Source organism: Furipterus horrens, unplaced genomic scaffold (assembly GCF_987537825.1).
Source record: "Furipterus horrens unplaced genomic scaffold, mFurHor1.1.pri manual_scaffold_15, whole genome shotgun sequence".
NCBI lineage: Eukaryota > Metazoa > Chordata > Mammalia > Chiroptera > Furipteridae > Furipterus > Furipterus horrens.
In genome coordinates this window covers 9,650,337-9,667,489 of record NW_028327185.1, presented here as the reverse complement: position 1 = coordinate 9,667,489, position 17,153 = coordinate 9,650,337, and the positions used below count along the sequence as shown (strand labels likewise).

Here is a 17,153-nt window from a genome sequence, read left to right as displayed (position 1 = left end):
CCCCACTGCTGCCCCAGCCCAGGAGAGAGTGGAGCAAAGAAAGGAGAACCTGAGGAGTCTGATGATGGCCTGGGTCTTCTGTAACATGTTCAACAAAAAGCAGAACGCTTAAAAAGTTTTTTTAGATTGTTAAAAGTAAAAAAACCCCAGAGATCTAGCCACAGCTACTGACACACCGGAAGTGGCCAACGAGGTGGTGGAATGAACACATTTGGTAACAGGAACATGCTGGGTTCTTTTCTTTCCCTTTCCTCCAGGAGCGGGCTTGTTAGACAAGCCATGAGCCCTGTCAGGTTTCAGTTCTGGAATCACACAGTCTGAATGTGAGATCCTGTCTCTGCAATTCACTAAGTATGACTTTGGGCCAGTTACTTAATTTAAGCCTCTGTCTTCTCATCTTCAAAACGGAGATATTAGTAGTCCTGTCGATACCGAAGAAGTGTTGAGAATTAAATAAAATAATGCATATTAAAGAGCTGGCGAATAGCAATGCGCAATAAACGTCCACTTTTCAATATACCACACTTACCGGTTACCTGATCGCCCTCCATCTTTTGCTATTTGTTTTAGATGTTTTTTGAGTTCAAGGACTCTCTCTGTTTGTCTCTTTCCATTACTCACTTCAAGCCAAGCACTGGCCCTGCCAGGTTTGGGGAATTGCGTAAGAAAAGATCTTTCTGCCCATAAGCCTCAGGGGAAACTGCCTATTTCAAAACGGCTTGCTGGGCCCTGAATGAGGTAATCACTGTCCGGGAGTGGCCGTTGGCTACAGGCTGGTGTGAGCCTCGGAGGACAAGCCTCCCAGATCTGAAATGGGAAGAGGGATGTCTAGGCAGAAGGGGGAATTCACGCAAAGCCACCAAATGATTTCTCAGGACTTATCCTTGTGCTTTAAAGGCTCTGGGGCCCAGCCTGCCTAATGCCCTGATTCCTAGGTCTCTCTTTGGAAAAGTCACTCCCAGTGACGGAAAGAATGGACTGAGTTGGCCTAGCAGGCTGGCACCTCCGTCCAGGAAAGCAGTGGTACATACCTAGGAACGTCCGCTCTGGGCATCCAGCAGGTAATGGGGTTCCGAGAATTGGACTGCCAGGAGATTGAGTATCTGCCTTTTCCTGGCAGCCGTAGCTACTGGCTAGTCCTCCAGGCAGGGCCAGTGGAGGGCATGGTGAGAACACACAGCCTATTCCCTGTCTAGCACTGAATCCGCGGGAACCTTTCACAGATCTCTCTCTCCAACTGATTCAGTATATCTGAACTGGGAAGTTGGTTCTCTCGGAAAGTTGGTTTTCTGATCACTTTATACTTTAAAGCAAGGGCTTCTTTTAAGCAATAGCTCCAAGATGGTAAGAAGTTCCCCAGGCAGAAGGATCAGGAAGGAAAGGAGTCCTTTGAGGAGGAAACGGAGTCTATCAATAAAGCGGGTTCGCCAGTCCTGAGCATGAGGATTCCACGCTTACCCCTCAGCTGGCAATGATAAGAACAGGAATTTGATAATAGCTCGTGTGAAGGACGCCTGAGGGCCGGTGTTGTGTACCAACTGTAGACTCTTGTTTTGTTTTGTTTGATACCATGTATAATTCTGCAAATAGCTCACATTACACTAAATTTGCCGAAGTGACACCTGAGGTGCCCAGACCTGGCAGCCATGACACTGGCCACCTGAGACCAGCTATCTAGCATTAGACCACGGCCAGTTTCCACTGCAGTGGAATGACATGCGACTCTGTGTCAGGGGAGCTGCTTCTAATTTGGGCGTCAGTGCATCAGAAAAAGGAAGCTGAATGTTGGACACGATTAGATCCATTCAGTACTTTATTGATAAGGCCATGCAGGATTCAGCAGTGTCTAATTTAGGTCCCATGTACAAGAGTAAAAACTAAAAAGCTTGCAGTGAAAGGCATTTCCAAGCATTTTTTTTTCCTGGTGAAATGTTAAAGTAAGCTCACCCAGCACCCTGATTAGCGTATTAATATAAAGACAGTAAAGTACAAAAATGTGATAAATATTATTTATTGTGATTAATTGCTCAGGTTATTAGCTGTTTTAATAAAGTAAAACTTTATAGTGAAATAATATACAAGAAGTAGTTTTTTAAAAGCGTTTTTTATGGTTTGCTTACAAAATGTCAGGCGTCCTCCTCAACAATAACACAACGAACATGCTTCCCGTGGGGAAAGCTCAACACTGCAGATGGGCTGGCCGCCGAAAGCCGGAGTAGCTTCTTGACACCGCGGGGGGCTCATCCTTGGAAACTGTATGAGGACGGCTCCTAAACCTCCCTGGTCTTGGCTGAATAATGCCGAATTCCACCTTATCGGCCACTGTGAAGTTCTGGAGAGGGGTTCCTCTGAGTATGCCATTTAGTCCAGTTCCACCTTGCCTTTCTGATGCCTCTTCATTCTCGAATAGGGACTGATCGTATCATCCGTCACAAAATCATACAGGACTTTTATCCAGGAATTGTAGTGGGGCAGGTTGTCATAGTACTCCGCCGCTATCTTCCGCACCTGGGAGGGGGGAAATACAGGAAGAGAAATAATCAGGGCTCACCGAGTCCTACTGACAATGACAGACAGATGTTGGACACAACGCTGAGAAACCACGAGACCTTCCTCCCTCCTGACCTCTCCAATCAACCCACCAATCAATGAATCAGCTTTAGGAATTTTAAACTATAAGCAGCATGCATTTCAACAGGAAAATATACTCGAGCCCCTAGGATGACTGACTTTTTCAGTCCCTTTTTCAGAAGGACTGCATAGCAGGTTTATTTACAAAGTTTGGCCCTTGGAATCTCTCACAACAGACACTTAATATTTTTCAAGCACACGCTGCATGGTTGGCATTGTAAGATATAAAGATAACCTGCAAATACTAATAGATTATTGTGGTATGCCACTTAAACAGAAATTAAGTATCGAGTGTGCAATTCTGCCATCCCCAGTTGAAAATATCCTTTAAAAATGACTACTGCCAGTGTGACAGGAAGCACAACTAATAGCGCTGAGTAATAACAATGCTTCTGTGGCTTCACGGAAATGTATAAAAAACTACCCTAGTAAGTCCCACAGGAAAATCAAAATGCAGCATCCAAGGAGGTGAAAAGAGAGACAGCAAGAAAAAGAAAAAGCAAAAAACAGTTAATGTTTAAATTACTCCTTCAGTTTGGGAAATTTAATAATATTTTCTGGTTGTGGAGAACCAGAAGAATGTACCATTCTCAAGGAACAATTAAGTCAGACAGAGCTTTCCACGTGGGTATTCTCATTCACTCAGAAGAGGGATATGATAATACCTTTGGATCACAGTCCTTCAAAACATCCTAAAGGTCGTTAATGAATAAGGATGATCTACAGACAACACACATACAAGTTAACCTGGATCCTAATCCACATTGAACTTACATCCAAGCCAGTAGTAATCAATGTATTTTAACAGCTAGAATAGGTAGGGAATGCTATCTTTCTGAAAAAGTGAAAAAACAGAACAAGATAATTATTGATACACACTCCTTGGTATGTACTCCTTGATAGCAAAAGCTGGAGAGGAGACTAGAGAAGTCTGAGGATGTTTGTTAGTTTGGCTGAGGAGCAAACAGACAGCATGAATGGAAGGGAAATGAAGAGACAATGATGATCCATGGGCCTTACGGTCGAGTAATACCTGAACCGACTAAGTTTTCAGTTTGGGGATTGTTCAAGAAAATAAGTATATCGTTTATGTCCGAAAAGACTGTCTTGTTCAAGGGCAACCAGCTTTCTCTGTAGCCTTTTAAAAAATAAATAAAAATTTACTTCCCTAGTCAGGGAAGAGGCAATGGCCACAAGCTCTATTCCGGCCAACAACACGTGGGCGGGCTGACAAGGTAAATCACATTACACCGGTTTCAAAGTTGTCCCCAGACAGCTGTGCGGTGTTTCCCTTTTATTCTGAGAATGTGAAACCTACAGAAAAGCTGAAGAAACAGTAAAACAAACACCCACATGCTCTTCACCTAGGCCCACCCATTAATTAACACTGTTGTCACAGCCCCTCTCTATATATAATAGAAACAACATACTTTGCTTTCTTTGCTGAACCTTCTGGAAGTAAGCTGCAGACTTTAGGTGATAACTCACCCCTAATATTTCACTCACCCCTACATAATCAACACATCTCCTGAGGACCGGGGCATTCTCCTACAAAATCACGGTACCAACATCATTCCCAAGAAATTTAACATTGACCCGTTATAGATTATATGGTCCAGATTTATAATTTCCCTACTGAACCAATGTCCTTTCTAGATTTCTCTTTCCTCAGTGGAGAATCCAATCAATAATCAAATGTTACATTTTTAAACAGTCAACATTTAAAAACTTATGAGGAAATCTATAAAATGTGATTGGATAGAGATGACAGCTTGAAATATCTGGCTATGGTCCCCTCATATCAGCTTTTAAAAAACCCAAGGGATCTATTATTATTACATTTCATACATACACACTTAGACTTATGGAAACACTTCTGATACTAGAACTGTAAAAACTACCCATTTTGAGGATGGGAAGTCTAATAAGAGAATTTACCAGAAAGACACCTGAAGTTAGGAAGGTGGTCCTTTCGGAGGAGAAGAAAGGACGAGGGTGAAAACCCCTTTCATTTACTCCACAAATGCACTAAGAGCCTATGGTGATGGGAACCAGACGGCCGGTAGTACAGGAAACTGAGCTCACTTACTCTGCCATCAGTTACGTGGGACACCTGTCTTCCACAACAAACCAGCACACAAATCTTAGTTAAGCCTATTCAGCTCAACAGTGATGAAGGTAATGTGAACTTCTGCTTACTTCACAGAAGGCTTTCATTTTCCATTTCTGAATTACTTTACAAGTCAGCAGACTCGGCAGATCCCTCAACACTTCTAAACCCTAAGTGTTACTACTAGGCTTAGGGATCCAGGACAGTGAACTCTGTAGAACAAGGCTGGCAGACTCAGGACTTTAGACTCTTGTTTTCTTTGAGGAGAAGCCCACAAAATATACTAGATCCCTTTTAAAATAAGAAGGTTGGAACTAACTGTAATCATTCAGCCATCAAGAATTAGAATGTGTACCACACCCCTTACTTACCAGTGGAAGGTTTTTTCCGGGAATGTTGGGGAAGTCATGGTGCTCATTATGGTATCCCACGTTGAAGGTAAGTAAATTCAGAGGCCCATAATACGAGTAAGTTTCATGTCCCTTTAAGAACATGTAATGTTCAGCTATAAAATGTCCAGAAATCGGATGCAAACCTAGACCAAGTAAGGATGCTGCCAACATGTAGACTAAAGATTTAATTCCCAAAACGTAGTAAATGATCACATCGAATGTGAGCTGGACCACGGTATTGATAATTTCCAGGTAAGTAATTGGTTTGGGGTTGATGAACAGAGGCCGAAAAGCATAAAAGAGAGGCTGAAGAACAACCCATATAAACTTCCTGAAGGGGGTACAGAAGAACCAGCCTTCAAAATCAGTTGGAATATCCACATCGATGCCATCACCTCCAAGGTATCGATGGTGATCCATGTGATACCTCTTAAACGAAATGGAATATGGAACACCAATCGGAAGATTAGCAAACATTCCAAACCAACGGTTCCACATGGCTTTGTAGTGGCCAAAGGCACTATTGTGGGAAACTTCATGAATGGCCAGAGTCATTGAATGGTTAATGCAGCTGCCAAAGGCATATGCCCAAAATAGGACCCATTTCCAGTCCAAGTCCTTTACTAAGTAAAATGCGACCAGCTGTGTGAGAACCATCATAATGACAATCCATATCAAGTTGGGATCAGGTTTCATCAAGGATTTTATCTCTGGATATTTTGCTGTAAAGAAACAAAGCAAAACAAAATCAGAAACTGGGAAAAGTACATAGTTCTACAATTATAATTAAATCAACATCAATTAAATTACATGCCCTCTATTGAAAGACTTTATCTCCTCAGGAAGGAGTACATCCTAATAGGAAGATTACCATGTCACAACAAATGGAGAACTTATGTAGGAAAATGTTAGCCTCAAAATGTAGACTCTCCATGTTAACAGAAAGACAGTCACAAATGAGTAAAGATTTCATGTTATCCAATCCCCTTTCCACCTCTAACAATTCTTTATATATGAAGCTCATAAGTTTTACACAGTTAAAAGTTTTACACAGTTCAAATCATAGTCTGGTAAATCTATTCAATATATTATATACTTAGGAAAGTGTCCCCTAAAGGCAAAGGCAGATTCTTCTCTGGATCCTACCACCCAGAGAGAATGAATGTCTTCGGTTTTACACGTGTTGTCTGGTATGTTGGGCCCAGGAAGGCAAAAGTTCTGAAGAAGAACCCTTTTTCTTGAGACAAGTCATTCAGAATGTACTTGGAAAGCTAAAGGAGGGAAAAGAGCAGCTTCATCCTCTTTTCCTTTAAATGTGAAACGAAGAATTCAGTGAAAGCTAAAATGCAAGACAGCAAGTTACTTAAGTCCAGTTTTATGTATAGAAATAAAGGTAGTGTTAGTTCAAGGTGAATAATGTATTCTAGTTCCGTTTCTTCTTTTCTGCCTCCAATCTCTAACCTCTAATCTTTGTTGGCATTAGTTCATCTTATCTAATGTTAATAATTTTGTAGGCAATAGACAAAAAAGAAAAAGAAAAAGAAAGTAATCCTAGAGGCCTAGAAGTGAATTAAGAGTAAAACTAATTTTCCTGGTGTACTGAAGGGCTCAAATAAGCCATTCATTAAAATAAACATTTTTGGAGCAGTCCTCCAACAGTAAAATAATAACTTCAGTTTATTGGTTGATAAGTATTCTTTCGTATTAAAATGTGTCATTTCTTTTCAGACAGCTCCAGCATTTTTACCTTGTATAAAACAATTAAATTGACAAAAGGATAGAAAATAATCGACATTTTATAGGCACTCTAAAATCATCAAACTTATATTCACAGTTCTCTCAGACAAATCAACTTGCTCCAACTAATTCTGTACCAAATTTTTGCAAAGTGTAAGCAATACTACAAGGGTGCCAATGTAAGTAAATGGGAGAAGAATAGTCTTTTCAACAAATGGTGCTGGGACAACTGGTCAACCACATGCAAAACCATACACAAGAATTAACTCAGAACACAGGCCGAAATGCAAAAAAAAACTATACCACTCGTAAGAAAACAAGTGGAAGTTATATAAATGTCTAACCACTACGCTGTACACTTAAACTGATATAATATTGAATACCAAGTGTAACAGAAAATTTTCTTTAAAGAATAAAGAAGTAAATCTTTGTAATCTTTATGGTTTCTTAAATACTATACCAAAAGCATAACGACGAAAGAAAACACTCGATGAGCTGGACTGCATCAAAAACTTTTATGTTGCAAATGACACCATCAATAAAGTGAAAAGACAACTCACAGAACATGAGATGTTTGCAAATATAAGTGACTTGTATCCAGAATATATAAAGAACTGTTAAAACTCTTACTAATCCAATTAAAAATGGGCAGAGAATGTGAATACACACATTCACGTGGCTGGTCGCAGACTTCTAAGTTTGGACCCTTTCTGTGTATACCCCCGTTAACTGTTAATGAACTGTTCCAAAGCAGCTATTCCAATGGCCAGTAACTACTGATACACGCAAGACAGTCAACATTGTCAGTCATTAGGAAAACACAAATTGAAAGCAAAATGAGATACCTGTAGGAAAACACATATTGAAACCAAAACGAGATACCAGTCCACACCCACTAGAATGGCTGTATGTACCAAGACAAGCAATGACAAGGATGTGGGGAAAGGGGAATGCACGCACACAGCTGGTAACAATATAACATGCTGCAGCTAGTGCCCTAAAATGTTAAACATTAAGTTACTAAGGACCCAGCAATTCCACTCCTAGGTAGCTACCTAAGAGAAATGAAAACAGACATCCGTACAATAACTTGTTAAGTGAATGTTCACAGAAACATTGTTCATTAATAGTCAAAAGATGGATGACTGGATAAGTGGAATGTGGTACGTCCATACAATGGAATACTACCTGGCCACAAAAAGAAAATGGAGTACTTACACATGCTACCACATGAATGAACCTTGAAAACTGTGTCAAGTAAAAGAAGCAAGCCACAAAAGACCAGGTATTGCATGATTCCATTTATAAGAAAAGTCCAGAATGGGTAAATCTATCGACACAGAAAGTAGATTTAGTGGTTGCCTAGTGCTGGGGGTTGAAAGTGGGGGCAAGGGACTGCTCACAAGTGAGGGTGACAATAAGATCCTAGAAATTAGATTGAAATGAAATTACACAATGCGGAACACACTAAAACACTGAATCGTACACTTTACATGGGTGAATTTTACAGAATGTGGATTGTATCTTAAACCTGTTAAGAGATGCCTTTTAATGTTACTTTATTTAATATAACTCAATGTAAATTTAGTGTTCAGACATTGGTTGTTAAACATATTGATGCTCCCTCAAGCTTCTCTCCCCCCAAAACCTGACAAATTTGAGGAATATCTCTTAACATTTATGTTTAATGTAAACTTATCTCCAGATCCTTATCTTTACTGATACTCCACCCCTGAAATCGATCACTGAGCAGTATTTATATCTGATGGGAAGATAATCAAATTTTCATTGAGAAATATGTCATCATTTTAACTTTCCAAGTGACATGCTTCACTGACAATAAGTGTGTGGGAAAAAGGCTCAGCGCTGAGATAAGCATCCATCAGCACCTTTTTACTTCCTTGATTTTCTGAACATCGGACAGCTAGCATCCAGTATTGAGGAGCTGGTTTTCACAGGGTGGACACCTGATTATTCTTAGGCAACATGTTGATAAGGTCTATCTCTTACGTGGGATTTGCAAGATACACCTTTTAATAATAAAAAGAAAGCATCCAAGAACCCAAGTCTCTTAACAGGCTACCTTTAATAGCAACTGTAAAGGTCCCTGCTCCCAATTTACTGACTCGCTTTTTGAAAATTCATTTCAAAGGGATCCACTAACTCCTTTCTGTAAAAGACAGGAAATTTCTCACGAGATTCCCCAGCAAAAATCGGGGGCTTGCTCTTTGTTTTCACTGGGCTCACGGATGCCAAGAAGAAAAACTAGGTAAATACCATGTATGAGCAAGAACTTCTCTAATTTGGCTTACCCCCCATTAGCTTCCTGGTTTTTGAAATAATAGCAAAGAAGTTAAGAGCATCTGCCTTGGAGGAATCGAACATTTCCTTGCTCACTCTTCGCTCTTCTGAAGAGCGCGAGAACGCCGACTAGTTCCTGGGAGGCTAAATTGGGTGATGTTTGTAAAACACACGGGGCCCAGCACATCATTAATGGGAACCCGAGAGAGATGAGCGAATTCTCTGTATAACGTAGGAGTTCCCAGCAGCTGAGCGCCTAACACCTAGAGAACTGATTAGGCCTCGTCCGCCTGCAGGAAAGGCCCTCGGTCAGCAGCCGGGAGCCCAGCAGGCTGCCTCCGGCCCGTCTTCCGTACTTGTCCTTCCGTCCACGGAACCGGGATGGATGGAAAATGCACAGGAATCTGCCCTTCCCGTGCTTCAGGCGAGTTGCGAGGGTCAGTGAGAGAACCGGCGTGAGCGCACAGGATTCGTCCCATCCGAGAAGCCCCAGCGGTCACGCTGGTCGGGTCTCGGCCCCTCCCGGGGCAGGGCGGCCGCCGACCACCCCCGGCTGGCGGGCGCATGGGCCCCCCGATGCTCCGGGGCCGCGCCCTGCCTCGCACCCGCGCGCAGTCTGGCTTCGCCGCGGCCCACTGTGGGGAGGGGAAGCAGGAGGAAACGGCGCCCACCGGGGGCACGGGGATCTCCAAACCAGAGGATCCACCCAAGGGTGGCCTAGACGGCGGACCGGCCTCCCCCGCCGCAACCAGATGCCTGCGCCCCCGGAGGAAGGGCGGGAGCCGCGCGGCGGGGCGAGCGCGCGGAAACCGCCCCCTCCCCCTCCGCCAGCCCGAGCCCTGGAGCGCCGGCCCCAGGCCTCGCCCGCCTTTCCGGGGCGGCCGGGCGGCGGTGAGCCTCGGACGGAGTCGGCTCCTAACGGGTCCGGGGCGTCGCGGTCGCGCGGGGCCTGTGCGGGCAGAGCGCGCCCCGGCGGCGGGAGGCTGCGCACGCACATAACGGGGCGCGGGCCCAGACCTCACCCAGGATCTCCCGGCGCCGACTGGCGTGCGGCTGGTCGGTGTAGACCCACTCGAAGTCTTCCCGCGCAACGCGGTTCCCCATGGCGGCGGCGGCGGCGGCGGCGGCGGCTCCCGGACCCGCTCCCGGCTCTCCCTCCCAGCCCAGCTCCTTAAGGACGGCGGCGGCGGCCGGCTCGTGTCAGCCGGAGGCGGGCGGAGCGGCGGGGCTGACGGCGGAGTGGGCGGAGCCCCGAGGCCCCGCCCCGGGCCCGGCCTGGCCCCGCCCCCCGCCCCCACCGGCCTGCGCGGAGCGTGAGTGCCGTGCGCGATGCTCGTGGGCCCCCGCGCGGGGCTGGGACTCCGCGGCTGGATGACGCGGCGCTCCGAGTTCTGTGACTCGGCCAACCGGTGCGAAGCCGAGCTTCTGCGCGTCCCTCCGGCCTGTGCCGTCCGGTGCCGGCGCCCGAGCCCGGGAGAAAGGAGGGAAAGGAAGGAAAGCGCTTTAGGGCTTCTGAGGATGGAGCTCGGTCGCGAGGAGCCTCGGTCATTAGTAAGTGGCAAAGTGGCAACGCCCCAAGTCTTTAGGGTGAAAAGCACATGCTTCACGGAGCCCCAAAAGGCAACCTCCTGGAAATAATGCCTCAGGAAAAAATGCGGAGGGTGGGCAAAAACGTGAGAGAAAAATGATAAGGAATGTGTCGTTTCGCCTGCCTAACTCGAGTGTGACCATGTCGCATACCAGGTGATTGCCCCACTCGACGTCTGTCACAGAAGTCACCTGAACCACAGCCTCTTGCTGAGGGAGGAGACATTTTGTTTCGAAATGAGTTTCCCCTGCACTATTAAAAAAGAGACTGACTCAAGTTACGAAAAGGAAGAGAACCAGACACAGTGCACCTCCCAATAAAAGAACTCACATACAGACACAAAATCTGATCAAGACCCTGGATCCAGCTGCCAATGTATAGGAAATCGATAGGTCAGGGAAATCGATAGTGTTCAGCTGCACCGCAGAGATGCACCAGCAAGGTCCCCACTATGGGAACTTCTATAGGTTCCTTAATAAAGAGAAAGTAAGGGGAGGGGGAAAAAGGGGGAAACCTATGGATTAAAAGATGCTTAAACGACCTATGGGCCCATTGCAATGTATTGACCTTATTTTGATTGATTCAAATGGTCAAAGTTTTTTTTCCTTCTAATTAACAGGAGATAATTTAATTCAAATATTGCTTGGATATTAGGCAATATGAACAGATTATTGTTAATTTCTTTAGTGTAATAATAGTATTGTGGTTATAATTTTTTTTAAAAGTCCATGTCTTTCCCTGGCTGGTGTGGCTCAGTGGACTGAGCCCCAGCCTGCGAACCAAGGGGTGGCCGGTTCGATTCCCAGTCAGGGCACATGTCTGGGTTGTGGGCCAGGTCCCCAGTTGGGGGCGCACAAGAGGCAACCACACATTGATGTTTCTCTTCCTCTCTTTCTCCCTCCCTTCTTCTCTAAAACTAAATAGGTAAAACTTAAAAAAATTAAAAAGTCCATATCTTTTAGAGATCCATAACAGGGGCATACACCTCGCTAAACTAAAAATAAACCAATAAATTATGGTACAGTCAGCCCTCAGTAGCCTCACTTATGTAAATTGGCATAGTATTTGCATATAACCTGCCTAATCCTCCTGTACACGTTAATCTCTAGATGATTTATAATGCCTAGTACAATGTTATAGAAATAGTCGACATACTGTATTGTTTAAGGGGTAATCACAAGAGAAAAAGGTACATGTTCAGTCAGTATAGATGCAACCATTATAGGCCTAACAACGCAGTACACATCAGCAACGCAACTTTTTTCCCCAAGTATTTTTAATCCCTGGTGGGTTGCATCCGCGGGTGCAGAACCTGCAGGAATGGAGGGCTGACTGTACCTGCCATGAGCTCTACATGTTATACTATCCCACCAGTCCAAAGAAGGAGCAAGTCCTTTGTGTCCATATGAATTGATGTCCAAGATGTACTATTAAATGCAAAACACCAGGTTTGGAGGGAAGTGTACGTGTAATGCACATATAACATGTGATGCTTTGGAGATGCACAAATATGTTTCGGAAGACATCCAAACATGGTGACATTATAGGATAGTAAGTGGGAGTCTAAGGGAACGTGGATTTTGACATTCTAAAGAAAAGGAAAAAGAACTTGGCTCTAGCATTGTTGTGGGAATTGACAAATATTTTGATTTCAAATAGGCGTATTTGTTTAGTTAGGACTTTTAAAAGCTCTCAATGTGTTATCTAGCTTTCATTATCTTTTCCTTACTCTTGCCAGGTGGTTTGGCTTCAGGCAATCATACCAGTTATTCTAGAAAGACTCTATCCAGTCTGCTGTGAAACACTGAGGTGAGTCCCAGTGTTCCTGATGCCATTAAGAAATTGCAGGTGAGGTAGTTTTCAGATCATACTTTTGCAATCAAGGAGGCTTTCCATGCCAGTTCTGCATCTTCCATTTGTTTGATTTTGAAATGGGTAATTCATTTTTAATACTCTTTTGATAATGACGTAGTTAAGTTCTAATAATGGAATTGAAAGCTGGTGGGTAGCGTTGGCAATTTTAATTCATAGAATAGTAATTACAAAAGGCATTCTTTATTCACTTCAAACAACCCTTAACTGTAATAATAACTTTATGTCATCTAGTCCTTGACACCAAATGAAAGACAATTATTCCCACAGTAGTTAATTGCCAATAAATATTGTCTTACTTATTTTCAAAAGTGTCATTAATGAGAAAACTTATAAATGGACAGAACAGTTCCCACATTTGTCTGTAACTAAAGCTGACAGTGTATTGAGCGCAAAACTACACCTTGCCCGTTCCATCCTCTGCTCTGCGGGCCTCACTCAGTGTATTTGTTGCTGCCCAGTTTGGGGGCATCATACACCCTGGGCCTATCACCCCTGACCTTCGGCATCCTTGCTCAACTCATTTATTTGTTCTGATTTTTTTAGTGGGTTCTGTAGGATTTGTCACATACAAGATTATGTCATCTGTGAATAAGATAGTTTTACCTTTTCCTCACTGGTCTGGATGCCTTTTATTTCATTTGCCTAACTGTTCTGATTAAAACTTCCTAAAATTCATATGGATTCTCAAGGAACCCCTAATAGCCAAAACAATCCTGAAAAAGAACAAAGCTGGAGGGGTCATGTTTTCTGATTTTAAAACTTAATATAACTCTGGGTGGTGTGGGTCAGTGGATTGAGCAAGCCTGCCAGCCGGTTCAACTCCCAGTCAGGTCACATGCCTCGGTTGCAGGCCGGGTCCTCAGCTGGGGGCACACAAGAGGCAACCACACATTGATGTTTCTCTCCCTCTCTTTCTCCCTTCCTTCCCCCCCTCTCTAAAAAGAAAGAAATAAAAAATTTAAAACAAAATAAAATAAAATAAAACTTATTACAACGTGGCCCTGACCAATGGGGCTTAGTTGGTTGGGTGTCATCGGGCAAAGTAGAAGATCACCATGTGCCTGGGTTGCAGGTTTGGCCCCCAATTGGGATGTGTATGAGAGAAACATCAATGTTTCTCTCCTTCTCTTCCTCCCTCCCCTCACCTCTCTCTAAAAATAAATAAATACAATCTTTTAAAAAACTTACTACAAAGCTACAGTAATCAAAACAGTGTGGAACTGCCATAAGAACAAACATATAGACTAATGGAATACAATAGAGTCCAGATATAAACGCTTGCGTATTTGGTCAATGAATCTTGACAAGGATGCCAAGAGCATTCAGTGGGGAAAACATTCTTTTCAATAAATGGTACTGCGAAACTGGATATCCATGTGCAAAAGAACAAAACCAGACCCTTACCCAAGACCATACACAAAAATTAAATCAAAATGGATCCATAATGTAAATGTAAAACCTAAAACTTATAAGAAAACATTGGACAAAATCTGCATGACTTTGGAACTTGGCAATGATTTCTTGGGTAACAAAAGAGAAAACAGACAAATTGGGCTTTATGGAAATGAAAATATTGTGTGGATCAAGAGACATTATTGAGTTAAACAGCCAGCCACAGAATGGGAGTAAATGTTTGCAAATCATATATCTTACAAAGAATTAAATATCCAGAACATACATGAATTTTCCAAATTTCTTCCTACTTTTTGACTTTTAATTCCCTTCCACTGGGGTCAAAAACATACTTTATATGACTGCAACCCCTTTTTATAAGTTTTGTGAAAATTATTTAGTGGCCTAAAATGTGGTGTATCATAGTGTAGTTCCATGTGTACTTGAAAAGAGTGTGCGTTCTTCTGTTTTGTGTAGAGTGTTTTATATTCTTTTTAGGTCTAGTGAGTTTATAGTGTTATCAAAGTCTTCTGTTCCCTTGTGGATCATCTCTCTAGTTGTTCTATTCATTATTGAGGGAGGGGTGCTGAAGTCCCCAGCTCTTACTGTTGAATTGTGTGTCTGTCCCTTCAATTCTGTCAAGTTTTGCGTCATGTATTTTGGGATTCTGTTCTTAGGTGCAAATCCTGTGAACCTCAGGACAGATTTCAGTGACCCTGAGTTCCCATTATCAAGGTGTGTGGCCTGCTCAAATCAGTTACCACCGTGATGAAAAAGGTGTTACCTTAAATCATCTCCAAGGCTGCTCTCTTTTTTTTTAAAGATTTTATTTAATTTTAGAAAGAAGGGAAGGGAGGAAGAAAGAGGGAGAGAAACATCCATGTGTGAGAGAAACAATCGGCTGCCTCTCACATGTCCACAACTGGGGGCCTGGCCCGTAACCCAGGCATGTGCCCTGACTGGGAATCAAACCAGCGACCTTTCAGTTTGCAGGTCAGTCAGGGCTCCAAGGTTGTTTTTGTTCTATGATTCTAAGAGGTGCTAAAGCTAAGATTGATTGAAAATAAGTTTCTCCAAGAAGTTAGCCTGTAAGAGTACACAAACTGTTTTATGTGCTTAAGAAGAAAGTAATACGTAGCCCCAGCTGGCGTGGCTCAGTGGACTGAGCACTAGCGTGCAAACTGAAAAGTCGCTAGCTCGATTCCTGGTCAGGACACAAGCCTGGGTTGCAGACCAGGTCTGTGGCTGGGAATGTGAGAGAGGCAACCATGGATATATCTCTCACATACTGATGTTTCTCTCCCTCTCTTTCTCCCTCCCTTCCCCTCTCTCTCAAAATAAATAAATAGAATCTTTTTTTAATGTTTATTTTCAAAGCACAGAAAACAATTTGCTAATATTTGTGTGTGTGTGTGAGCGTGTGTATACAAGGTCCAGAAAATATCCAACCTTGTAATATGAAAAAAAGACATTGAAGAAGATACAAGATACAAGTAACATTGTACATAGGACAATGACACCTCAGTCCCCTTCAAAGTAGGCACCTTGGGACCTCACACAATTCTCCCAGTTGCCATCAGCTGCCCTGCTCTATTTTCCTGAATCTCATCAATGGTCTGAAATCTCTTCCCTTTTAAAGGTGATTTTAGTTTTCAGAGAAGCCAGAAGTTACAGGGTGCTAAAATCTGGGCTGTAGGGGGGCTGAGTCACCTGGGTCATTTGATGTTTTGCTAAAAACCTCTGCACAAGAGGTAATGCATGAGTGGGCGTGTTTTGATGAAGCTGCCAGTCACCAGGTGCCCATAGCTGCGGCCTCTGAATCATCCAAATAGTTTCCGTGGAGGAATGTTCAAGTTTAATGCAAGATTTGATGCAGATTCGTTGCTGTACTCGCTCAGTCATTTTGAATGTGACGGTCACACAGTACATGTGCTCACTCAACAGCGCCTACTGCCCCCACTGACTAGTACAGTGGTCATCATTGTTCATGCATGTGCATTCCAGTCCACTCTCCTTGGCTGCCACATTCCATCCATGTCACGCAAGCTGTACAAACCATTTTCATTATATTAACAATGGTTGGACTTTTTCTGGACACACCTTGTATGATGCATTGACTGCGTGTATTTTTAGTCCCTGATTTAAGCATATATATGTGTGTATATCTCTACATATCACCACTATTTATTTACTATCTGCTCACTATGCTTTGAGTGCTGTTAATCCCTTTATTGTTCTTACATGGATGGTGCAGCTGCATTTCACCGCTGCTGTGGCAGCCCCTAGGGCTATAGAAATGGGTTATCTGAAGAGCTAACGCACTTTCTTGTAAGCTTACTCCAACCCTCCAGAGGAAGAATAAGAATTCTGACTTTCCCTTCCTTCCCAGAGTCACTTAGACTATTTACACTGCTGCTTCACATTCTAATTAGAAACTGGCTTTTGTGCAATCTAAAGAAAAAGGGGAAAAGAGAATTTAAAGAGAACACAAAAGTTGAGCAAGTTGAAAGCTATTTAGTTGTAGTTCTATGAACAGAATTTATTGAACTTCAGGAAGTTCATCCTTGGTTTGTATTCCCTTTCTACTCATAATTTGTACTTTTTTCCCCCAAATCCACCACTCCAGTTTTTTTTTTTGGGGGGGGGGTCATTTAATAAAAAAAAAGAGTTGGTAAAGAGCCTTGGTTTCCTAACACTGCAACTGAACCACCCAAAGGATAAACTAAAGATTTCTACCCTGATCTTCTTTCTGAAGAGTGGGCGAGATGGCAGTGGCCTTGCCTTTCCTGTTTCTGTGATGACTGAATGACTAGAATGAAGAGATGGTGCTGGGGTAACTGGTACCACTGCAGTCACCCCTACTCTGCAGCACGAAGTCACCTGTGAACTTTTCTGAACATCTAAGCTCTAGACCAAGTGGACAACACATGTTTGCTCTTCCTCCAAGTTTTGTTCTGAGTGATCCCTTACCACACTCCCATCTTTACAGAACAGAGGTGAAATCGGTTTGTATGATTCTATTTCATTGCAATTTGGAATGTATCTTTTTGGAGCTGGAAGGAATTTTGAAAAGAGAACCAGTATTCTTTCCTGGAGGGTAAAAAAAAAAACATTGTGGTCACTGATT

General features: G+C 43.1%; 1 protein-coding gene and 1 long non-coding RNA gene across 2 annotated transcripts; one reads left to right on the top strand and one right to left on the bottom strand.

The window, feature by feature from the left end:
- Positions 1–1,995: 1,995 nt before the first annotated feature.
- On the bottom strand, positions 1,996–10,288 carry DEGS1 (delta 4-desaturase, sphingolipid 1). Its single transcript, XM_090263286.1, has 3 exons — positions 10,194–10,288; positions 5,113–5,855; positions 1,996–2,508 (listed from the first exon to the last, which is right to left on the bottom strand). Exons 1-3 carry the CDS (start codon positions 10,273–10,275, stop codon positions 2,362–2,364), a joined length of 972 nt encoding a protein of 323 aa, XP_090119412.1. The 5' UTR covers positions 10,276–10,288; the 3' UTR covers positions 1,996–2,361.
- Positions 10,289–10,662: 374 nt separating this feature from the next.
- LOC149992370 (uncharacterized) lies at positions 10,663–17,113 on the top strand. The gene is made up of 3 exons (XR_016508295.1): positions 10,663–10,722; positions 12,498–12,568; positions 16,782–17,113. It is a non-coding gene; the product is annotated as an uncharacterized LOC149992370 (long non-coding RNA).
- Positions 17,114–17,153: the final 40 nt, after the last annotated feature.

What these genes read in the sequence shown, in the direction of transcription:
- DEGS1 (XM_090263286.1), bottom strand. Translation starts at nt 10,275, where the DNA reads ATGGGGAACCGCGTTGCGCGGGAAGACTTCGAGTGGGTCTACACCGAC. An exon ending in TCGGCGCCGGGAGATCCTGG is followed by an intron (nt 5,856 to 10,193) that starts GTGAGGTCTGGG and finishes GTTTCTTTACAG; the next exon opens with CAAAATATCCAGAGATAAAA. An exon ending in CCGGAAAAAACCTTCCACTG is followed by an intron (nt 2,509 to 5,112) that starts GTAAGTAAGGGG and finishes CCCCCCTCCCAG; the next exon opens with GTGCGGAAGATAGCGGCGGA.